This window comes from Hylobates moloch, unplaced genomic scaffold (genome assembly GCF_009828535.3).
Source record: "Hylobates moloch isolate HMO894 unplaced genomic scaffold, HMol_V3 SCAFFOLD_11, whole genome shotgun sequence".
Classification (NCBI taxonomy): domain Eukaryota; kingdom Metazoa; phylum Chordata; class Mammalia; order Primates; family Hylobatidae; genus Hylobates; species Hylobates moloch.
The window spans coordinates 41317071-41340915 of record NW_026652286.1 but is presented as its reverse complement, the minus strand read 5'-3'; the positions used below and the strand labels follow the sequence as shown (position 1 = coordinate 41340915).

At 45.4% G+C, this 23845-nt stretch overlaps 2 protein-coding genes and 1 pseudogene across 7 annotated transcripts; 1 reads left to right on the top strand and 2 right to left on the bottom strand.

Annotated features, from left to right (window-relative positions):
• Positions 1-1943: 1943 nt before the first annotated feature.
• ARFIP2 (ADP ribosylation factor interacting protein 2) lies at positions 1944-6771 on the bottom strand. Of its 4 annotated transcripts, none has more exons than XM_032166736.2 (8): positions 6649-6771; positions 5737-5877; positions 5390-5486; positions 4558-4676; positions 4157-4378; positions 3459-3616; positions 3136-3310; positions 1945-2710 (listed from the first exon to the last, which is right to left on the bottom strand). In XM_032166736.2, the coding sequence occupies exons 2-8, from the start codon at positions 5833-5835 to the stop codon at positions 2555-2557; spliced, it is 1026 nt and encodes a 341-aa protein (XP_032022627.1). In that variant the 5' UTR covers positions 5836-5877; positions 6649-6771; the 3' UTR covers positions 1945-2554. The 4 variants fall into 4 exon arrangements, with proteins under 4 accessions (XP_032022639.1, XP_032022627.1, XP_032022628.1 ...); XM_032166737.2 differs by having other exon boundaries at positions 1946-2710; positions 5737-5837; XM_032166751.2 differs by lacking the exon at positions 5737-5877 and having other exon boundaries at positions 1946-2710.
• A 106-nt stretch (positions 6772-6877) lies between these two features.
• Positions 6878-23218, top strand: TIMM10B (translocase of inner mitochondrial membrane 10B). 3 transcript variants are annotated; one of them, XR_009215548.1, is made up of 4 exons: positions 6878-6972; positions 7174-7269; positions 7462-7706; positions 21500-23218. XR_009215548.1 is itself a non-coding variant. In XM_032166754.2 (3 exons), exons 1-3 carry the CDS (start codon positions 6934-6936, stop codon positions 7636-7638), a joined length of 312 nt encoding a protein of 103 aa, XP_032022645.1. In that variant the 5' UTR covers positions 6878-6933; the 3' UTR covers positions 7639-8469. The 3 variants fall into 3 exon arrangements, 2 of the variants coding, with proteins under 2 accessions (XP_032022645.1, XP_032022647.1); XM_032166754.2 differs by lacking the exon at positions 21500-23218 and having other exon boundaries at positions 7462-8469; XM_032166756.2 differs by lacking the exons at positions 6878-6972; positions 21500-23218 and adding an exon at positions 6982-7082 and having other exon boundaries at positions 7462-8469.
• On the bottom strand, positions 12006-15194 carry LOC116476584 (voltage-dependent anion-selective channel protein 1-like; annotated as a pseudogene).
• Positions 23219-23845: the final 627 nt, after the last annotated feature.

Sequence of the window (23845 nt, the reverse complement as noted above, 5' to 3'; positions counted from 1 at the left end):
GAAATTCTGGTTCAGACCATCCAGTGACTCCCTTCCTCACACCAAAGACACTGGACAATTCTCAGAATCATAGTCTTGTGCAAAAAGCAGCCCCAAGTGGAAAATAATTGTAACAGTTTACAGGGACTGAGTGGTTATTATGTGCCAGACACAGAACTAGCCACTTAACATATATTATTTAATAGTCAGTAGGTAGCATCTTTTATTAGCCCAATTTTACAAGGGGAAAAAATAGGTATATGGCTCCCCAGACGTTAGCCCTCATCACTCAGCTAGAAAGTGGCAGAATCTGGAGTTCTGTTTTTAGGCCCTACAACCAGCATTTGGAGACTCGCTACCTTTCATGTTGAAAAATCCCCAGTGGCCTATTAAGTGGCAGCTCATATGAGGACCACCTTCCTTGCCCCAAAAATCAAGCTCTAGTCAGATGATTGCAGGCTGACCAAAGCCCAGAAGACTGCCTGGGAGCTGCAGTATCCACGATAAAGGGCAAAGTCATGCCTGTGAGGATCCCTGCACTTTGGGAATCTGCTGAGTGGGTCATCCCCTTCCTCCAGCCTTCCAGAGGTGGGGAGAATCCTGAAAAATTCTGGTTTCCTTGGCCAAGGGCATACAAGTGATGACACCTGAGCCCTGACTAAACCAAAGTGCTGTTAGGGAGCTTTCTTGTGACCTCTCCACAAGGTTCAGATTTAGGCTTAACGCCTGGGTGCAGCAGGAGCTTTGGGAACCGCCTCAACTTCTTTTCCACAGGATGCTCCAGTGCTTGTGAAGGAACCCCAGACGGGGATCATGCTTGCAGTTTTGGGCTGGGGCTACTATACTACCCAAGATGAGGGAACTGGAATCTATATGACACTATCTTAAGCCTCAGAGGACTACTTTTCTCAACCGTATATTTCTCTCATGCAGTCTAATTTCTGCTTAAAACACTTCTCAGCTCCTTCTCCAGAGGGCAAAAGTCCTTAACCAGCCTGCAGTCTTCATCTAGCCACTCCCTCTTCATTTTTCATTCCAAGCAATTCCTCCCAGTTCCTACTCAGAGCCTTCATTATATGCTGGCCTCTCTGCTGGGGATGCTCTTCCCTTTACCCTGCCTGTTTGTCATCTACTCACCCTTCAGGTCTCAGATTTTTTTTTTTTTGAGATTGAGTCTCGCTCTGTTGCCCAGGCTGGAGTGCAGTGGCGCAATCTCGGCTCACTGCAAGCTCCGCCTCCCGGGTTCACGCCATTCTCCTGCCTCAGCCTCCCGAGTAGCTGGGACTACCGGCGCCCGCCAGCAAGCCTGGCTAATTGTTTTGCATTTTTAGTAGAGACGGGTTTTCACCGTGTTAGCCAGGATGGTCTCGATCTCCTGAACTCGTGATCCACCCGCCTCAGCCTCTCAAAGTGCTGGGATTACAGGCGTGAGCCACCGTGCCCGGCCAGGTCTCAGCTTTCAAACTGACATCCCCATTTCCACCCCAGTCCATGCCAGATGCCCCTCCTTTGTGCTCCCATAGCGCCCTGTACTTCTGTATCCTAATACTTATCACTGTTTTGTAGTTGCCCGGTTACTGGTTTCTTTCCCCCAATAGGCCCTAAGCACTGTGGGCAGGGACTGTTTTATTCACTGATGTTTCCCCAGGGCCTAACGCAGTGCCTGGCAAATAAAAGCACTCAATAAATATTTGCTGTATGAATGAATGCACGATGAAGGTCAGCAAATCCAACCCCCTCTGGATCTGGTGCTCTTAAGATTCACAGCTATCTTGGTGCTGGCTAAAGGACAAATAAAGCTTTGGCTCCAACTGAGACTGGGAGAGAAGACTGGGTCTTCAAACCATCTCTGAAATCTGTGACTTCAGCTGCCTGGCCCCAGCTCTTTTGACTTGATAGGGTTCTGGTGTTTGATTAGACGGAGCATGTCTCCACCCAGGCCACCCTCCTAGAGTCCCCCACAAATTGACCTCGCTGGGCCTGCTTTTATGAAACGTTTATTCCTAGTGCTAGATCCCAATCTTCTTGGGCTCTAAGCACAATTAAACTGGGTGGGTGGGTGAGGGTAGGCCTATTCAGATGCAAGGCCAGCAATGGGACTCCCCATTATCCCCACCCCTTTGGTCCCAGTCCCCTTCTCTGCAATGGGCACGCATAGAGGAGAGACAAAGGGTATTAGACGCAACATCATTGGCCCAGGGGAGTCCGAGAAGAGCTGCCATTGGCTGACAGGGCATTTTCAGGCTCTGTCATTGGTCAGGGGGCACACCCCAGCCTGAAGAGTGATGCCATTGGCCAGGGAGTGGTTTTGTCATAGCCGTTGGCTGTGGAGTGGAAGGAAAAGATCTGGGAATGAAGCCCTGTGGCCAGGAAGATAGACAGGGCAGCAGCTTCTGGGCCTCCAGGCCCTCTTCCCACCATAGCAATGTGGGCAAAACTGCTGTCAGGCCCCAGCCAGAAAAAGGAGCCAAAGCCAGAGGGCAAGTGACAAGGGATGTACCATGTCCAATCTCCCACACCCTGGGGCTGCCCTTCCCAATGTCCTTCTTGATAGCCAAGTTGAGCTGGGAGCAGCTCACTGCTCCTCTAGCCAGGAGGGTTTCTCAGCTCCTGGAGGCCGCAGCTTGATGTTGAACTGCTGCAGGGTCTGCTCCAGCTGTTTCTGGTTCCCAGCAAAGTAGGCGGACACGGCATTGTGGAAGAGCAGCAGCTGCTTGTGCATCACCTTGATCTGGGGGTCCAGCAGGGTCAGCTAAGGCTGGACTCAGGCGCCCTTCTTGAGGGTCTATGAGCCTGAGCCCAGGCACAGACCAGGGGTACAAGGACTCTGCTCTGATGGTGCTTTTGGGGTAGGGGCTGAACTCTACCCAGGGAGTCAAAGGAGAAGGGTCAGTCTGATGGAAGAAACCTCACTGGATTTGTGGGCCTAGGGTTTTGGTACCCCAGCTGAGGGGGTGATTTTTCCCAGTTATGTTCCTGGAACCAGCAGCCAAATCCTCCAACAGGAAAGGGCCAGGAATTGGAGGGAGGGTCATCTGGAAAGGCCCAGGGGTTGAGGGGGTAAACATTCTACTCCCTAGCTAGGCTGCATTTCCTCATTCAATAATGGGGAAGGTCTGAGGGGGTGGGCTAGGGTCAAGGGGGTGGGGTTGGCACCTTGTTTTCTTCCAGGAACTTCAGCTTGATGGCCACATCTCCCCGCAGCTTCTCATACTTGTCCCGATGGGCCTGGAAAGTGGCCTGGGCACTCTCGAGTCGACCACGTGTCCCTGCATCCCGGGGGCCTAGACTCAGCTCCTCTAAGTCTGTTCGGTAGGCATCATATTCCAGCCTGGGGAGGGGGTGATAAAGGCTGTTCTCCACCCCTTTATCCTCAACACATACTCTCCTTTCCTTCCTGAATTCTTATGCCCCTAATGCCCAAATTTCCACCCATGCCAGCCAACTCCCCAAACCCTAAGCCCTGCCAGTGCCCACACCTGGCAGCCTCATACTGTTTCACAGTCATAAGCGTGTCTTCCATGGTCTTGGTGACCAATGTGTTGATGCTAGAGACAAAGAAGTTCACGGCTCCTAGCAGCGTTTCCCCATTCTTGCATAGTAGTTTCTGTGTCTCTGCATTGTAGCCAAATTCCTCCTGAGGGCAGAAGGGAGGAACAGACCTTGAATAACACTCCCTACCTGACTGGAGCTGTAGAGCCCTTCATTCCCTTCCTCCCCGGGGAGGACACAGCCAGCAAAACTGGAACAACCAAGGACTGCCTCCAGCAAGGATCTCTTAGCCGGAAAGTTAGTGGGATCACCCTGGGGATACCTGGGGTAGGAATGTGGGTGGTGGGCATTCTTGGGTAAGTTCACAAGACTGGAACAGTCTGAGAGCTAGTGTGGCAAGCAGGGGAGGGGCTCTGATTAGGCTGAGCACTGAAGGCATTCTCCCCAATGCAGAGAGGGGTTATTTTTGAGGCACCTAGTGTGCCCCCTCCCCCACCCCCTCCAACTTCTGGACCTCTGTACAAACCCTTAGGCTGCCTCCACAGGTGAGTGCTGCTGGGGGTAGGGCTGGGCCCACCCTGAAGGGGTTCTCCCTGTGGGCTGCAGGAGGGAGGGAGGATGAGGAATGACTGCCTGGGAGGGCCCATGCCCAGTTCTCCCACCCTCTTTGGTCTGGGTGAGGCACCTGAAGCTCTGGGGACTTCTGGCTGAGGTCAGCAAAGGCATCACCCAGTGCATGCTGGGTCTGCAGCAGGCTGTAGAGGTGGGCTGTCAGTGCCCGGCCCAGCTGCAGGACACTCTCATACTTGCGCTTCGTCTCACGCAGCAACTCAATTTGCAGCTCAAGCTCCAGGTCCACAGTCCGTGAGCCTCGACCAAATCGTTCTGATAACAGTTGCTTTGTGCACTGATTGGGAAATGGAGGTATAGATCAGAGTCCTAACAGCATCCCCACACAACAGGTATCTACCCCAGCACCCCCCAGGCTCCTACTCTCAGCCACAGATGGGATATTACGATCATGAGGAAAAGGGAAAAAGGTACACATAAGGAGTTTTGGGAAAGGGAGAGGTGCTTAAATCCTACCTTATAGGTGTTGATGCCCCATTTCTTGACGATGTCAAACTTTTCTCCAGCAATGCCCCGAGCCACCTCATCTCCAGGGCCAGCAGGAGTGGTGCTGTGAGATGGATGGCGGCCAGACCCTAAAGGATCAAGTTCTCTGACACCAGCCTCTCTCAGATACACCAGACACCTCTGTGGCCCCCACCCATACTTCTCTTCCAGCACATGAAATTGACTTCCCTGAAGGAGATGCTACAGACAACTGGATTCTCCTGCTTACTAGGAGGAACTTGGACCTTGCACCGTGAGAACCAAATCCTGATATACATATGGCCTCCTTGGGGGTTAGAGGAGGGGTTTGCAGGGAGTTGTTGGTGTACAGGGGCAGAGGAAACAGAAGAAAATACACTGAGTTTGGGGGCAGCAGGAGTCAAGGATGGTGGGTCATGATAACAAGAAACCTGGTTGCATTCCCATGTGGAATCTTAGTGTGACATTCAGGGCTGTTTGTTCCTCTAAACTTTAGAATCTAAAAATTCTAAGAAGCCTCACAAAGTTCCAACTCAGCCTCAAGCTGTAGAGCGGGGTATTCCTGTGAAGTAGGTCTTAACTTGACTCAGGTGGTAGCAGGGAAAGGACAAATGAGCCATTTCAGGGGCTAAGTGGCAAAAGGGAAATGGATGGACAACGCTGGGAGTTGCTTTTGGGCTGAGGAGAGTCCATGGGGTTCCTACAAACAGAAGTTCCCAAGATCTCCAGACATAATTCAAGCTTTCCTAGACATATCCTATGCTTCCCCAAACCATTCCTGTCCCCTCCTCCACCCAAGATTCCTGTTTCTGAACATTCATACCTGTGGGGATGAGTCCATCACCAGAGCCCCCATAGCCACCAGACACAATGCTGGTTTCATTGAGGTTGGGTCCTGACACCATCACCTGCTGGAGGTCCTATAGGCCAGAGAAGAGGGGTTGCTTGAGGAACACAGGGGCTGCAGAAGCATTTTGGAGGTGGGAACAAGTTTGGATTCAAGCATCATAAAGACAGTACACAAGGGAAATCTGCATAGAATCAAAATGATATGTAAAAAGAATGGAGTCAGATAAGTCAGGGGAAGGCTACTGGAATGGAGGGTGAGAACCCAGGATTTATAAATTGGATTCCTAAATTGAAACAATTAGAAGAATCAAACAGAAGCACCTGCTCCAGCCCATCATCTTCAGGAAGCTGCCTGGCTTCGCCGTTCCCGTGGATAGGGATCTCCATTGTGGCTGCCTTCCCTAGGATCCCGTCCGTCATGGCTAGGAAAGGTATTGGAGTAAAACTCTCCACCCCAGCACCCTGCAAAGCCCAACACAGAAGTTCTGGACACTTGCCAGCACTCTAGAAGAAGGAGGCCTCCTCTGTCATTTCTTTAAAGGCTGTCCCAGGGTTTGAGTGTCCCAGCGTTTGGCCATCATTCCTTTTTTCAGGTATATGTATTTCTCCCCTCCAAAACGCACATTTGCACACAGGCACACCAAAGCACGGTGTCTTCTCACAAGCCCCCAACCTCACCAGGACTCTGGTGATTATTTCTACACTCATTCAGCAGACATTTAGTGAGTGCCTACTATGTGTCAGGCACTATTTGTGACAATGAAAATACAACAGTGAAGAGGGAAAGTCTGCTCTCTTAGAACTTATCTCCATGCAGGCGTGTTTATGCTGAGCAGGAGATGAACCCTTTCCAGGGCTCAGGTCTTCACTCCCATATTCGGGTTTGTTCTCCATTGCTTGGCCTTTCACACTCCTTTAGTGTTTCTTCCCCCTTCCTTCAGGGGGTCTCCCCTCCTCTGTCTCATACACCTCGTCTTCCTCGGGCCCTCCCCACCAGGCCTTAGTTAGATCAGTTGGTGTATGTTCCCAGTCTCTGGTAAAAGCCTCTCTCTCCCAGAATATCGGTGATCCCTTCCACAGTCAGTTATGTCTCCCAGGTGTGTGAGTCCCCGCCCCCACCCCATACACCTGGACATCAGGTGTGTCCTCATCCTTCCCCGGGGCTCGGGGCATCTTGCCCTCTGGACAGGTTTGTGCGTTCAACTTCCCGTCGCCCAAGCATGTCCCTCTCACCTCGGGCCGGGCCGCTCTTCCCCTCAGGGCGCCAGGCCCGGGCCGCGCGGGGACCTCGGGCTCCAGTTCCCGTCGCGATCCTAGCAGCAGGTCAGGGACTCGGCGGAAGTGACGTCCTCTCCGGGCAGAAGAAGCCGGCCACGTCGCAGATTATAAGGGCGGAGGTGACGTCGCAGCCGGGGCAGGGCGATACTCGAGCTAGTTCTCGAGAGCAGCGAGAGGTTACTTCCGGGGTGGCACCGAGAAGCTAAACGGAAGTGGCGTAGGGCATGCGCCGGTGGCGTGATGGAGCAGCAGCAGCAGCAGCAACAGCAACTGAGAAACGTGAGTGAGAACTAAGTCGTTTCGGGGCCAGACGTTCAGCTCGCATTCCTGCACACATCGCGGGAACCCCATAGAGCCAGGGATTTGAGGGCTGGAATCTTCGGGCTATGGTGCGCGGGCCTGGGAAACTTTGGGCGGCGCGACCTTGACTAGAAGTGTGGGGCCGTTATCGCTGAGTTCGTGGTCCCCCTTTTCTCTCAGCTCCGTGACTTCCTGTTGGTCTACAATCGGATGACAGAACTCTGCTTCCAGCGCTGTGTGCCCAGCTTGCACCACCGAGCTCTGGACGCTGAGGAGGTGGGGAACTGTGTAGAGAGGTTACGCTGCAAACAGCGTTTAGCGGTAGACTGCTTCCCTCCTCACCCCACTTCCCCTACTTCTGGCCCTGGCCTTCCCACGACCCTCACCCCTAGGCTGGGCATGGGGAAGGAAGGAGGCGGGCCCGACAGGACACCTTTATCCTCCACTTAAACCCTATCTTCCTTCTAGGAGGCCTGTCTGCACAGCTGTGCTGGGAAGCTGATCCATTCCAACCACCGCCTCATGGCCGCTTACGTGCAGCTCATGCCTGCCCTGGTACAGCGTCGCATCGCAGACTACGAGGCTGCCTCGGCTGTGCCAGGCGTTGCTGTTGAACAGCCTGGGGTCTCTCCATCAGGCAGCTAGCCATCCCCAACCCCAGGAGGGAAGGCCCTGGATGGACCCTCAGATTGAAGGACCCAGTGGACCTTGGGGTTGGTGAATCCTAAACAGAGAGAATTCGAGGTTGCCTGAAAGCTGGGTGTCCTTGCTCCTTTTCCTGGAGCCAGTATACCCGGTTTTTACACAGTTTGATTTATATTCTGGGCAAGGAAGCTTTGCCTGCTTTATTGGCACAATCCTTTGTTCTGTCGTTTACTATCTGCTGGCTTCAGCCCTGGCAGCTGAGAAATTGTCTTCTATTTGTAGAAGGAAAACCTGAGCATTTGTAGGCATCTGGTTAAAGCAGGGTCTGTGTGTACAATTTTAAAATGGGTAATATGTCATGTTCTATCTTAGTTCATCTTTACAACAAAACTATGAGTAAGCGGTATTAGCCTCACTTAACAGATGAGAAAGCAGGATTCCAGAATGTACCAGAAGGCCATTTTATACAACAAGAGATTGGTTCCTGCCCAGATGACAGAAAATGGGAGCTCTGTCTAGTTGTCTTTAAGTCTGACGGACTTAAATGGCTCATAACCGTGAGCCAAGTATTTGTTGGTTCATAACTGTTGTTTTGTGAACTATGTCCTATACGTCTGCAATTCTGCTGGATCTAGGGAAAGGAGGAGCTATCAAAGTACAACGGATCAAAAAACCACAGGGCTTTTGGGCACTGCCTCCTTGAGAAGTTAGTGGCCACAGAAGAGAGATGAAATCTGTAAGAAGTCTGGAGTCTTTTGGAACTTCAGCCATTTCCCCAGGTTGTTACTTTCTTAGTATGTACAGTCTTCTCAGAATGAGCAGTAAAACCTTTGAACAAAGGTCTGTGTGCTTGTCTTCACGGGCAGTGAGGAAGGGAGAGATCTGGGGACCATATTCTGCAATACAGCCAAATCCAAGGAAGGGAAACTGAAGGGAGAAGTAGATGGCAATGGTTATGATAAAAAGGATAAAATGAAATCTTCGGGACTTCTTTAATGCTACCTTAATGTTTCACTGCTCGTCTAGAATCTCCTAATTCCAGCTTTCCATCATCTGCCCCACATTGGTCCCATTGAGTACATTCTGTGATTTCTAATTCCAGCCTCTCCATTCCTTTCTCCTTATTGCCTCCCCTGCCCCCCAACTTTGTGTAATTTACTTCTGTATTCAGCGGCCTGGATAGCATATCATTCCATCACCCCATTTTCTTGCCACCATTGGCCATCTTTTTGTATCATTCCACTTATTTTGTCTTTTCTACTCCTCCATTCAAACTGCTAGAGAAAAACAGTTGTGTAATGAACGACAGTAAATATTCAGGGCCTCCAACCTCAGCCAAGTCCTCACACCAACACGCAGTCACGCAGTCACACCAACATACACCTTTATGGGTTCCTGGTCCATTTCCTTCTCTAATTACCATGGCAGTTATTTTACACCTCTACTGCTGTCCTTAATCCTATACCCTGCCCTCATCAGGTGACCCTGTTTCCTTTTTTAGAGAAATTGAAGCTCTTAGACATTGGTTTCCACAGTAATAATTTTAAAACTTCTTACAACTACCTACAAAGCAGATGTTCTATCCTATCTACAGAGCAGAAAATTGAAATTCTCAAGTAGCAGACCCGGTATTAAAGTGCAGATCTGACTTTAAAGTCCATGTTCATTTTACACAGCAGGCTGCCTCTTAAGATAGTATTTAATGAGCACCCACTTTGTGTAGGTTCTGATTTTGGTAGATGTCATGCTTTATCTTAATCTTTACAACAACTGTAAGTAACCACTTTGTGTAGGTTCTGATTTTGGTAGATGTCATGCTTTATCTTAATCTTTACAACAACTGTAAGTAAGAGGTATTAACCTCACTTAACAGATGAGGAAGCAAGAATCCAGAATGTGCCAAAAGGCCCTTTTATACACAGTTTCTTTCTTTTTTTTTGAGACAGAGTCTCGCTCTGTCGCCCAGGCTGGAGTGCAGTGGCGCAATCTAGGCTCACTGCAACCTCCACCACCCGGGTTCAAGCAATTCTCCTGCCTCAGCCTCTTGAGTAGCTGGGATTACAGGCGTACGCCACTATGCCCAGCTAATTTTTTTTTTTGTATTTTTAGTAGAGACGGGGTTTCACTATATTGGTCAGGCTGGTCTTGGAACTCCTGACCTTGTGATCCGCCCGCCTCAGCCTCCAAAAGTGCTAGGATTACAGGTGTGAGCCACGACGGCCGGCCTATACAAAGTTTCTTACTGAGAAAAATGGTTCCAATCATGTTTTTTGCCCTCTTTAGCTGCTATCTCTTGAACAGAAAAGTTTGTTAGTAAGGTAAAAGTTGCTGACTAGGACCTTACCCACTGAGTGGCACTCTGTCCTTGGGAGATATAAATGCAAGTAAAACAGGTTTGAACTTCTTAACTTCCAGAAGATAGGAGGATGGGACCTGTGATACTGTGCTGCTGGTGGGAGGACCCTTCCACATCAACATTTGTGTGTATCCTTGCAATAAACTTCCACTGTGAATTATCTGTGCTTCCCGTCCTTCAATGTCACACAATAGTAATTGCTAAAGAAGAGCTGGAGCATAGATCTGTCTGACTAAAGCCTTTGCTCTTTGAACTTTGAGAGCTTCTGTCTGTACTTAACCTGCCTCTAGGCATGAAAAAACAAGTGTCCCTCAGTCTGACCCATCTCTTAATCCCTTTCTTAAAATTTCAATCTCTTGTCCTGGTTCTTTCCTGTTTATAAATATGTTCAGTGTTCAGGAGAAAAACCTTATTCCTACCACTTTACCTTCCATAATCTGGTCTTCCTCAGGTTTTACCATAAAGTGATAGCCATTGGCATAATGGGAGCAATGTGATGTTCCAAGCACAACACTAAAGAATAAATGTTGACAAGCTTTATCATGTTACCATAAATGTAAACGTTGGAAATACTTTGTTGTTCCTGCCATTGTGGCTTCAGAACTGCCTACTCCTTTGCAAAGCCTCATTCTTTTGAGGCTATTCATCCATACAACCCTCTGATTACTTGTCTACCACTCTCATTTACTACTACTCTCCTGCTACTTTAAATAGCTAGCCCTTGGTCTTCCTATCCACTCCTTGATATTTTAACATTTACATAGACAATTCATTTGGTGTTTTGTCTCTTAGTTATTTGGCCCAATCTCTGATGATTTCCACTCTGTCTTGGCCACTCACTCCGTTTGTCATATCTTGGCCATTATCATCACCTCAAACTGCTCCATCTTCAAAATACTTTCATCTTGTTTATTGACCATATTCCTTCCACTTGGTTTATTGAACTATTCCCTCTATCGTTCTCTGATTTCACTGCAGCCAATGCTTCTGCTTTCCATTAGTACCTTCCTTCTTTAGATTCCTGTATAGCTTAAACTAGTGGTTTTCATGCAATAGGCTGAATTTCCTTGCCTTTCATCTCTTTTTGAACCCTTAAATAAAGTGAAACTTGTCTGTACGTGCATTTGGACAGCTAAATGCCACCCAAGGAAACTGTGGAGCAGATTTATATCACTATGAATCCATGGTTATCAGCTTCAAATGTAGTCTCAGCCCCATAGTCCTACTAGATTTTTCTAGTCATTTTAACTTTTACCTGCAATGACTATTTCAAACCAACATTCTTAAATCTCTTATCACTCCTCCGCACCATTATCTTCACTTTATGCAAGTAACTATTTCTTACCTCATAGACAAAAGTAGAGGCTATTGGTCATTCAGCATTCTACAACTTATTTACCCACACATATGCATCATTCTTTCTCTTTTGTCTAAACAAGGCAAGCATACCTCTGTCTAAGGCCAGTGCCTATTCTGTGCTTGGAATCTTAGTCCTTTCCTCTTGGAGGATCTTTGACTTCCACTTTACTGAACTCTTTTCATCAGTGTTTAAACATGCTAAAGAGTCTCCTGTTAATAAACCACTTCATACCTCATTTCCCCTCCAGTTATACTTCCATCTTTTCTGCTTTACAGTTAAACTTCTCAAAACAGTTAGATAGTTTGGGCCTCTCCATTTTACAAGTCATTTTCCATTTCCATTCCTCAACCCAGTCCATTTTGACTTCTGCAACTCTCATTCTATTGAAATGGTTCTTGCCAAGGTCACCTTGGTGATCACCTTCCTATCCTTCAGTCCGGTGGTTATTTCCCAGTCCTCACTACCTCACTTCTCAGTAGCATTTAGTATTATTTTCTAGTTTCTTCTCATTAATACTCTTCCATTGGTGTCTGATTCTACTTTCATGGTTTTACTACTACCTCTTTGACCACAGCTGCTTAGCCTCCTTTGCAGGCTCATCCTCCTCCCAGCCTTTAAATCTGAAAGTTTCTCTAGGTTCTGTTCTTCTCAGTCTAATTTTTCTAGGACAGTTACATCCCCACTCTGAACTTTAGTTACTGATGACTTCCAGATCTCCTCCAAGCTATTTGACATCTCCACTTAAGTATCTCAAAAACATCCCAAACTCAACATGTTTCCTAATAAACTATCCTATGCCTGGTACCCATCCAGTTGGAGAAGCTAGAAGGCATTTGGCTTTTTCTATCACTCAATTGCCAAATCTTACCAGTTTACATTTCTAAATATCCCTTGATTCTCACTGCCCCTCTCTCCACCTTCACCATAATCTCCCACCAGGGTTATTGCAGTTGCTACTGCTTCCTATACCCACTTTTGTATCCCTTCAATCTGTTCTTCACCCATAAGCCATAACATGCAAACTAATGCTTAAACTTTGCAAGAGCTTCCCATTCTTAGGATAAAAACTGGAATTCTAAATATGATCTACAAGGCCCTGCATGATCCAGCCTGTGACTACTTCCAGCTTTATCTTATCAGTAACTATCAAACAATGGACTGTCAATACTATTTGCTGAATTTATTCAAATCACACTTCACTCTTTCCCTCTGTGCTCTAGCCACACGGGCCTTCTTTCACTTCCTCTAGATTGTCATGTACTGTTTCATCTCAAGGCCTTTGTATGTGCTGTTTTCTGGCTTACAATGCTTTCCCCCTTTATCTACTTCTCATTCTTCAGATCCTAGTTACTATTTCCTCAAAGAACTCTTCTCAGACTCCAGCTCCCGTAATTCCTCATGCTTTTGGTGTATCGCACTTTTTTTCAATAATTTTTCAAGTTTTACTTTGAATGATGTTAATTACAGCATTTGAAGGGGAGGATCTAAATTCACACAAAATGGAAGGCTCTAAAATACACCCATTAAACTGCTAAAAAATAAATTGAGTGGTGAGAATACAACGGAAGTCCAATTTAGATTCTGAGTGTTGTCACCATGTGATTCTTCCAAGCTTATATCTGGAACTCCTGGAAGCTATTTCATATACTGGTGGAGGGTCACAAAACCACAGCATGAGAAGGAATTAAGTCCTGAATTATTGGCTTCATCACATTCACCCTCTCCACCCCAGAATGGCAGAAAAGAAACAGTTACCACACCCTGCAGATCTTTTGGTGTAAAAGAGGTGATGATTAACTGGGGTGGAAACAGGTCATGAAGATCTGTCTAAAAGAGTCCCTTTCAAGTGCGTTTGCACACACCATCAGGCAACAAGCCTCTCATTAATTAGAGTTAGGAAACCAAGGTTCAATTCTCAGGAAGTCACAATTTCATTCATTTACTCAATATGAATTTACGAAATGCCTACATATTATTAGCTTCCACATGCAGTCATTTCTAGATAAAAAAGAAACCTGGCTTCTCTAGAGGGGCCACCAAGTTCCTTCTCCAAGTCTATAGCTGAAAGGACCTTTTTTGGAATTGGGTTTCTTCTCTACCTCTGAAAGAGTAACACTTTAAAGCTGAATTATCTTTAGCCTGGAAATTAACATATTTAGCCTGGAAGTCTAAACATTTAGCAATGCTTGCATCCCAGACATACAGTAAAAGATACACTAAATTCTGAAGGTAGCTCTGCTGCAAAATAATGTAAAAGTAAACAATTGTACAGTATGCTCAAAATTTCAGTTCCAGACCTATCGTGTAACCACTGGCATTGTTATTCTTGCCATCCAGGATAGCTGACAGTGTCATTTTGATACCTGGCTTTAGGGTCTCAGTATATTCTAAATCTATTAGGCTATAGTTGTTCACTTAGCCAAGAAGCAGGTGTCAGGGTTGATCAGATACTTGGGTATTCCAAAGTGAGTGTTTGTATTAGTCTGTTTTCACACTTATGGTAAAGATATACCTGAGACTGGGTAATTTACAAAGAAAAAGGTTTAAAGGACTCACAGTTCCATGTGGCTAGAGAGGCCTCATCATTGTGGTGGAAGGTGAAAGGCACATCTTACATGGTGGCAGGCAGGAGAGAAAATGAAAGCCAAGTGAAAGGAATTTCCCCTTGTAAAACCATGAGATTTCGTGAGACATTTACTACCATGAGAACAGTTTGGGGAAACTGCCCCCATGATTCAATTATGTCCCACCAGGTCCCTCCCACAACACATGGGAATTATCGGAGCTACAATTCAAGATTAGATTTGGGTGGGGACACAGACAAACCGTATTAGTGTTACTGTTTCCTGCTGTCCAGGTGAAATTGACAGTGGTCTCCAACTTCTTACTCACCTTCTGGTAAATGGAGCCACCAAACTGTCCCATTATTTACGTTAGTGTGAAGTTGGAATTCATCAGACTTGTAGCCAACTGCAAAGTTGCTCTGGGTCACTCAGGATTTTGCAGTCTCAAAATGTATCTGGTAGCCAGCCAGTCAACCCTTGCAACCCAGCACCAAAGCGCCCCAGATTGAAGGTCCAGTGATGTCAAAATCCAGGTTACAGCCCAGGTTGATGTGCTCCTGCTTGTACCTGGTGTTGATTTTAGCATTTTCCCCCCAGTATTAGGTGACAAGGGCGAATTGAGAGTCAGCTTCAGTCCACTTGCAAGATGATCTTCCACAGTTATCTCAGTCCTAGTGTGTTGTGTGTTTCACTTCATAAACATCAGGCCGAACTCAGTCTCCAGACTGCCTGTCACTTTGGTGATTTCAGTGTTGGCTGAGCCTAAGCTTTCAAATTCCAATGCATTCTCAGATTTTGTTTTCAAGTTTTATTAGGCCATATCGGTAGCCCTTGGTGAAGACATTCCTGGCAGATTTGCCAAGATTGGCATACTTGGGTGGCACAGCCATCTTCTGCTCAGAGGCAGTAGTGGCAGGCTTGGCAGCAGCTATGACGGGGGCTTCATCAGGGAGGCATGGAGCAAAGCAAGCAGCCGGTGTGTAGTGCTTTTAATGGTGTTTCATCATATACCTCACAAAGTCAGAGTCCATGTCTGTATTGCTCATCATTATATCCTTATCACAGTGTTTGGCATATAATGTGTGCTCAACAAATATTTGTTGAATGACCATCTTTGAATCTCCTCCCAATTCAATTTACTATTAACATAACTAAGAGAAAGGCTTTTTTATCAGAAGAGACAGAAGTGAACCTGCACATCTAACATTTGACGTTTTTCCAATGACTTAAAGATGTTTTTCACCCAAAATCTCAGTAAGTGGTATCTTCTACCCTTAATAGTCACAGATCAGTCAACATCTAAAAGGCCCCATCTGGAGCAAATCATTCTGCCATTCTAGTTTCCACCTAATTTCTAAGTCCTATAGTTCTGCTTAAATATCTCTTAAACTGTTTTCCTTCTCTCCATCTTCATTGTTATTACCTTAACCAAACTTTTATCAGCTTTTTTTTTTTTTAAGATGGAGTCTCGCTCTGCCCAGGCTGGTGTGCAGTGATGCAATCTCTGCTCTCTGCAACCTCCACCTCGCCTCGCGAGTCTCCTGCCTGATGCCTCCCAAGCAGCTGGGATTACAGGTGCCCATCACCACACCTAGCTAATTTTTGTATTTTTAGTAGAGATGGGGTTTCACCTTGTTGGTCAGGCTGGTGTCAAACTCCTGACCTCAGGTTATCCAACTGCCTTGGCTTCCAAAAGTGCTGGGATTGCAGGTGTGAGCCACTGCACCCGGCCCCTTAAAATTTTATCAGCTCTTATACACATTACAGCAGCAGTCTCCTAACAGCTTTTGTTGTTGTTATACTTAAAAAAATTTTTTTAATTTAATTTTTAAAAAAGGAGTCCCACCAGCTCCAGCACGGAGACACAGGGGCTCAACAGAGTGCTTCCTAATAGCTTCTTGTCTTGAGTCTAGACCCCTTTTGATTAGTTAGTAATTAGCTTAGTTACTTGTAATAGAGATTCTGTTTTTCCTTTTCTGGGTATGCCCCACATTCATCTATATATTCACATATTCCACAGATATTTGAGTGACTGCTTTTACCATTTTTAACGTAAGCCCTGCAAATACAGAGCTGAACAAGAACGTTCAATCCGTGTTCTCTTGAAACTTAACGTAGTTATGTGAAGGTTAATATAGGACCAGTAATCACAACTGTGATGAATGTTATAAAGAAGAAATGTATCTTGTAATGGAAACATACAGAAGTGCAAACTTGTTCTGTTTGAGGGATGAAGGAGAGCTTCACTGGAAGTGATTTTGAAGCTGAGACCCAAAGGATGAATTAAAATTAACCAGACAGGCCTGGCATGGTGACTCACATCTATAATCCCAGCACTTTGGGAGGCCAAGGCGGGAGGATTACTTGAGCCCAGGAGTTCGAGACCAGCCTGGGGAACATAGTGAGACCCCATATCTACAAAAAAAAATATGCTGGGCATGGTGGCACATGCCTGTAGTCCCAGCTACGTGGGAGGCTGAGGTGTGAGGATTGCTTGACCTTGGGAGATAAAGACTGCAGTGAGCCGTGATCACCTCACTGCCCTCCAGCCTGGGTGACACAGCAAGACCCTGTCTCAAAATAATAAACCAGACAAAAGATAGAGAGAAGGTCTGTCCTCCTTTCCTTCAAGTCCTTGCTCAGATGTCACCTTTTTATTAAGGCTTACTCTGATTATCCTGTTTAAAATGGTAACCTATGCTCCCTTTAGACATTCCTGATTCCCTTTGCTTTGTTTTTTTCCATAACACATATCGCTTCTCACATGCTATGTAGTTTATTCATTTTATTCTTTTTTTTTTTTTTTTGAGATGAAGTCTCGCTCTGTTGCCCAGACTGGAGTGCAGTGGCATGATCTTGGCTCACTACAACCTCCACCTCCCAGGTTCAAGCAATTCTCCTGCCTCAGCCTCCCAAGTAGCTGGGACTACAGGCGCCCACCACCACGCCGGGCTAGTTTTTTGTATTTTTAGTAGACATGGGGTTTCACTGTGTTAGCCAGGATGGTCTCGATCTCCTGACCTCGTGATCCGCCCACCTCGGCCTCCCAAAGTGTCATTTTATTCTTTATTATCTGTCTCTACCACTTGAATGTAAGCTCCATAGCTCAGGAATTTCTGTCACTGTTTCTGTTTTGTATACTGATACAAACAAATACTGAAAACAGTACCTGATGCAGTTGATACTCAATAAATATTTGTTGAATGAAAGGAGGCAAGAAAGAATAGTCCCAGAGCAAATGTATAGAACTAGCCTTTAGAGAGAGAAAGAGCATCTCTAATTGGTAACAGGAAGGAGGGAGGAATGGATAAGAGCAGATCTAAATGATTTTAAAATTTGGCATTTGGAGATTGAGAGAATTCCTTTTTTTTTTTTTTTTATTATACTTTAGGTTTTAGGGTACATGTGCACAATGTGCAGGTTTGTTACATATGTATCCATGTGCCATGTTGATTTCCTGCACCCATTAGCTCGTCATTTAGCATTAGGTATATCTCCTAATGCTGTCCCCGCCCCCCCCACCCCCCACCCCACAACAGTACCCGGAATGTGATGTTCCCCTTCCTGTGTCCATGAGTTCTCATTGTTCAATTCCCACCTATGAGTGAGAACATGCGGTGTTTGGTTTTTTGTCCTTGCGATAGTTTACTGCGAATGATGTTTTCCAGTTTCATCCATGTCCCTACAAAGGACACGAACTCATCATTTTTTATGGCTGCATAGTATTCCATGGTGTATATGTGCCACATTTTCTTAATCCAGTCTATTGTTGTTGGACATTTGGGTTGGTTCCAAGTCTTTGCTATTGTGAATAGTGCGGCAATAAACATACGTGTGCATGTGTCTTTATAGCAGCATGATTTATACTCCTTTGGGTATATACCCAGTAATGGGATGGCTGGGTCAAATGGTATTTCTAGTTCTAGATCCCTGAGGAATCGCCACACTGACTTCCACAATGGTTGAACTAGTTTACAGTCCCACCAACAGTGTAAAAGTGTTCCTATTTCTCCACATCCTCTCCAGCACCTGTTGTTTCCTGATTTTTTAATGATGGCCATTCTAACTGGTGTGAGATGGTATCTCACTGTGGTTTTGATTTGCATTTCTCTGATGGCCAGTGATGATGAGCATTTCTTCATGTGTTTTCTGGCTGCATAAATGTCTTCTTTTGAGAAGTGTCTGTTCATGTCCTTTGCCCACTTTTTGATGGGGTTGTTTGTTTTTTTCTTGTAAATTTGTTTGAGTTCATTGTAGATTCTGGATATTAGCCCTTTGTCAGATGAGTAGGTTGCAAAAATTTTCTCCCATTCTGTAGGTTGCCTGTTCACTCTGATGGTAGTTTCTTTTGCTGTGCAGAAGCTCTTTAGTTTAATTAGATCCCATTTGTCAATTTTGGCTTTTGTTGCCATTGCTTTTGGTGTTTTAGACATGAAGTCCTTGCCCACGCCTATGGCCTGAATGGTATTGCCTAGGTTTTCTTGTAGGATTTTAATGGTTTTAGGTCTAACATTTAAGTCTTTAATCCATCTTGATTTAATTTTTGTATAAGGTGTAAGGAAGGGATCCAGTTTCAGCTTTCTACATATGGCTAGCCAGTTTTCCCAGCACCATTTATTAAATAGGGAATCCTTTCCCCATTTCTTGTTTTTGTCAGGTTTGTCAAAGATCAAATAGTTGTAGAGAGAATTCCTTTTAAATAGCATGTGATAGTTGGTTTTGTGTGTCAACTTGGCTAGGCTATATTACCCAGTTATTTAATCAAACACTAATTTGGGTGTTACTGTGAAGGCATTTTTATAGGTATGGCTAACATCTACACTTAGTTGACTTTAAATAAAGGAGATTACTCTTGATAATATGGGTCAGTTGAAAGCCTTCAGAGTAAAACTGAGGTTTCTCAGAGAAGAAGAAATTCTGCCTCAAGACTGCAGCATCAGGCCAGGTGCAGTGGTTCACACCTGTAACCCAAATGCTTTGGGAGGCCAAGATGGAAAGATTGCTTGAGTTCAGGAGTTCAAGGTTGCAGTGAGCTATGATCTGTACTCCAGCCTGGGCAACAGAGTGAGGTTTTGTCTCTAAAAAAATAAAAATTTAAAAAAGTTAAGAGGAAAAAATAAGACTGCATCATTAACTTCTGCATGAGTTTCTATCATGCCAGCCTGCCCTACAGATTTTGGATTTACCAGCCCCCACACATGTGTTAGCCAATTTCTTAAAATATATGTCTTTATATGAATGTATATATCTTATTGATTCTGCTTCTCTGGAGAATGCTGATTGATAATACAGCATCTGCTTTTTTCAAATAGAAGGTAAAGTCATCATCTGAGAATAAAGCAGAAGGAAATGGAAGATGAGAGAGTACAAGAGGTTTGAAATACTCATTGCCCGGAATGGAAGAATGAACTGACAAAAGAAACAGAGTTTTAGGCAGTGTTGAGGGTTCAGCAGAGCTTGCTGAACAGAATTCCTTTCTGTCTTTGTCTGAAGAGCTTTGATTGTGTTTTTTTGTTGTTTTTGTTTTTTGAGACAGGGTCTTGCTCTGTCGCCCAGGCTGGAGTGCAGTGGTATGAACACGGCTCACCGCAGCCTTAACCTTCTGGGCTCAAGTGATCCTTCCACCTCAGTCTCCCAAAGTTTTGGGATTACAGGAATGAGCCACGGCACCCACCTTTTTCTTGTTTTAAGGCCTTAAACTTTAAGGACTATTGTGACTCAGGTACTGTTCCTTGCCCTTTCATGAAAGAGTTGTCCATGCTGTTTATTCATACCCTCATTGAATCCTTTGTCTTGTTCACCGTTATGTCAAAATGAATAACAACTAAACACTTAACATTTATATCAGATGTCTACTACTTACCAGGCTCGATTCTAAAGCATTTTGCGTGCATTAATTCACTTAATCCTCACAATACTATAAGGTAGACATTATTATCTTCATTTTCAAAAAGTGAAACTGAGGTAAAATATCCCATGACTAGTAAGTGATGAAGTTAGGATTTCAATCCAGGCAGTCTGATTCCAGAGCCTATTTTCTTACTCACAAATGAAGATTGTTATACATTTATGTATTTTTTTCCATGAATATTTTCTGATCATGTACTCATGGTGCCTAGTATAGGAGCTGGGGATAGAGTAGGCAGCAATCAGAATCTCTGCTACCATGGAGCTTATATTTCTAGTCAGGGGAAATAGGAAATAAATAAGTATTTATATGAAGTGGTAATAAGTGCTATGGAGAGAAGTAATGCAAGTAAAGAGGATAAGGATGTTGGGGAGAGAGTTGCTATTTTCTGTTGGGCAGTTAGGGAAGAACTCACTAATAAGGTGACATTTGAACAGAGAATTGAGAGAGTAAGCCTTGAGAACATCTTGAAGAAGTGTTCACTCTTCTACTGTTCAACTAGTTGTGTAAGCCACTAGTGGTCCTTAGTATCCATTGTCTCCTTTCTTTATGAAAAGAGCCTCTAAATTTTCTGTTGGCATATGACCACTGAAAATAAAGATTAGATTTTGTAGCTTTCCTTACAGCTAGGTTTGGTCATGTGATTGATGCGTGCAGTTGCCAGGCTGTGCCCTTAAAAGAAAGGGTATGCCTTCTCCTTTCCTTTTCCCTCCATCTCACTAGTTGGGATGGGACCTGGCACACATGGTGGTAAATTATTTTGGACCTTAAAGATGAGGACTACTTCCTTGGAGAAGGCAGAACAACTAAAGGCTACCATGGTAGCCTCAGAGTACTTACATTTGGATGGTTATGTGAGAGAAAAAAATAAACTATCATGTTTAAGCCATGATATTTTGGGTCTTTTTATTACAGCATTTGTGTGGTAGGTGGAAGTTTTAGATCAGGGGTCCCCAACCTTTTGGCCACAGCCTGGTACCAGTCATGGCCTGTTAGGAACCAGGCTACACAGCAGGAGGTGAGTGGTGGGTGAGCAAGTGAAGCTTCATCTGTATTTATAGCCACTCTCCATCACTCACATTACTACCTGAGCTCTGCTTCTTGTCAGATCATTGGTGGCATTAGATTCTCTGCGGCAGCATTAGATTCTCATAGGAGCATGAACCCTATTGTGAATGGCACATGCTAGGTGGCATGCTCCTTATGAGAATCTAATGTCTAATGATCTGTCACTGTCTCCCATCACCCCCAGATTGGATTGTCTAGTTGCAGGAAAACAAGCTCAGGGCTCCCACTGATTCTACATTATGGTGAGTTGTATAATTATTATATATTACAATGCAATAGTAAAAGAAGTAAAGCTCACAATAAATGTAATGCATTTGAATCATCCTGAAACCATTAACCCCTCCCCTGGTCTGTGGAAAAAGTGTCTTCTACTACACTGGTCCGTGGTGCCAAAAAAGTTGGGGACCACTGTCTCTGAGATTTCCTGCCCTCTAGTATATATCTCCCTAGTATATGCTGCATATTCCATGGGACTGTGAATATGACAAATTTTACTTACGTGAGAAGGTTATAATATATGGCATAGTTGACTGTAAGTTGTCTGGGTGGGCCTGATCTAGTCACATGTGCCCTTTAAAAGCAGAGTGTTTTCTTTATGGTTGCAGAAGGGGACATCAGAAAAGTGTGAAGCATGAGAAGGGTTAGAGGCACTGTTGTTGGCTTGAAAATGGAAGAACCACGTGTCAAGGAAGACAGGTGGCCTCTAGGACCTGAGAGTGGCTCCTGGCTAATGGCCATGAAGAAAACAGCGACATCAGTCTTACAACTGCAAGAAACTGAATCTTGCCAACAACAATAATAGCTTGGAAGTGGACCCCCCACCCCCACCCCCTAGAGCCACCAGATGAGTAGCCCCGTCAACATCTTGACTTCAGGCTTATGATACCCTGAACAGAGAATCCAGTAAAGTCATGCTGGACATCTGATCTACAGAACTGTGAGATACTACATAGGTGTTTGTTTTTAAGCTGCTTAGTTTGTAATAACTTGTTACGCAGCTCCAGAAAACTTGTGTATTAGTGGGGGTTCTCCAGAGAAACAGAACTGATAGGCTGAGAAGTCCCACAATCTGCTGTCTACAAACTAGAGAACCAGGAAATCTGGTGGTGGAATTCAATCCAAGTTTGAAGGCCTGAGAACCAGGATCACTGATGTCCACAGACAGAAGATGAATGTCTCAGCTAAAACAGCAAATCTACCAGCTGCCTGTTTAAATTCTCTTTAGGCACCAGATTGTACAATGCCCATCCACATTGGTGAGGATGATCTTTACTTAGTCTACCTATTCAAATACTAATCTCTTCCAGGAATACCCTCAAAGACACACCCAGAAATAATGCTTTACCAGCTATCTGAGCGTCTCTTAGCTCAGTCAAATTGACAAATAAAATTAACCATCACAGCCGGGCATAATAGCTCGTGCCTGTAATCCCAGCACTTTAGGGGGCCGAGGTAGGAGGATTGCTAGAGGCCAGGGGCTCGAGACCAGCCTGGGCAACATAGTCTCTACAAAATATAAATAACAGTCATAACTTGTGTATCTCCTAACTGATACACAAGCAGACAGCACAGCATGTATGTAGTCTGTGAGGTCGGGGTACGTCTGGTGTGATTCAGGCACAGCGGTAGTAGAGTGTGAATATGGAGAGAGAAGCCTACAGAGGTAGCAGGCAGTTATCAGCAATTTGTAGGCCATGATAGGACTTTGGCCTTCAGCTGAAGGAATTAGATGAGGGGGCATTAGTGAGCTTTGAGCAGAGGAGTGATAGGATCTGCTTGTATTTGAAAAGGATCACTGGCTGCTCTAAAAAGAATAGATTGTAGGGGCAATGGTGAGAAGCATGAGAAGGGTTTGAGGCAAGGAGAACAGTTCAAAGGCTGTGGAAAACCCAGGTGAGAAATGATAGCAGCTTAGACCAAGGTTGTAGTACTTAAGATGGTGGGAAATAGTTGGATTCTGGATATATTCTGAAGGCACAACCAACAGAATTTCCTGAAGGATTACTTATGGAGGGAGGGGAAAGAGAGAGGGAAAGAGAAGAGGGGAAGAGAAAGAAGGGGTTTGGAAGAGGTCTCAAAGCTGACTCCAAGGTTTTGGTGTGAGAAACCAGAAAGAATGGATTTGCCATTGACTGAGGTGGGAAAGACAGTGAAAGGAGCAGCATTTCTTTGGTGGGGAAAGGGTGGTTAGGAGCCTGCTTTTGGACATCTTAAGTTTGAGATACCTGTAAGCTCTCCAGGTGGAGATATTAAGTAGGCAGTTGGATATACTAATCTGATTTCAGAGGAGAGGTGGGCTGAATTTCTTTTTTTATTTTAATCATTCAACTTTTTTTTTTCAAGTAGCTGGGACTACAGGAGCCCACCGCCACACCCGGCTAATTTTTTTGTATTTTTAGTAGAGACAGGGTTTCACCATGTTAGCCAGGATGGTCTCGATCTCCTGACCTCGTGATCCACCCGCCTTGGCCTCCCAAAGTGCTGGGATTACAGGCATGAGCCACGGCGCCCGGCCTCATTCAACTTGGTTTTTAAAAATCAGCCCTTCCATAAGCCCTCCCCCCAAAAATCCCCCTCCCCCCGTGCCAAATAGATGTTGAGCTCCTTGAGATCAAGGATTTTGTTTTATTCGGGCTTCTTTTGGGGAGGTGGGATAGGGTAGATGGATACGTTGGGGGTGGGGATGGGGAAGTACCAAAGACATACCAAAGACCTGGCACTAGTTTAGACACTCAGCGAATGGATATAAACACCTGCTTACGACACCCTCTGGATTGGTAGTCTCCCGAGTCAACTGTACTGCACGTGCAGTTCAGACCTCCCGCCGGGTCCTCTACAGGTCCCTGTCCCAGGCAAGCCTCAGCCCACAGGTTCGACCTAGTTCTGCCCCTCCTGGCTCGGGCTCTGCCCTCTCGGCCCCGCCTATATCGGACCCTGGCCCCTCCTCTTTC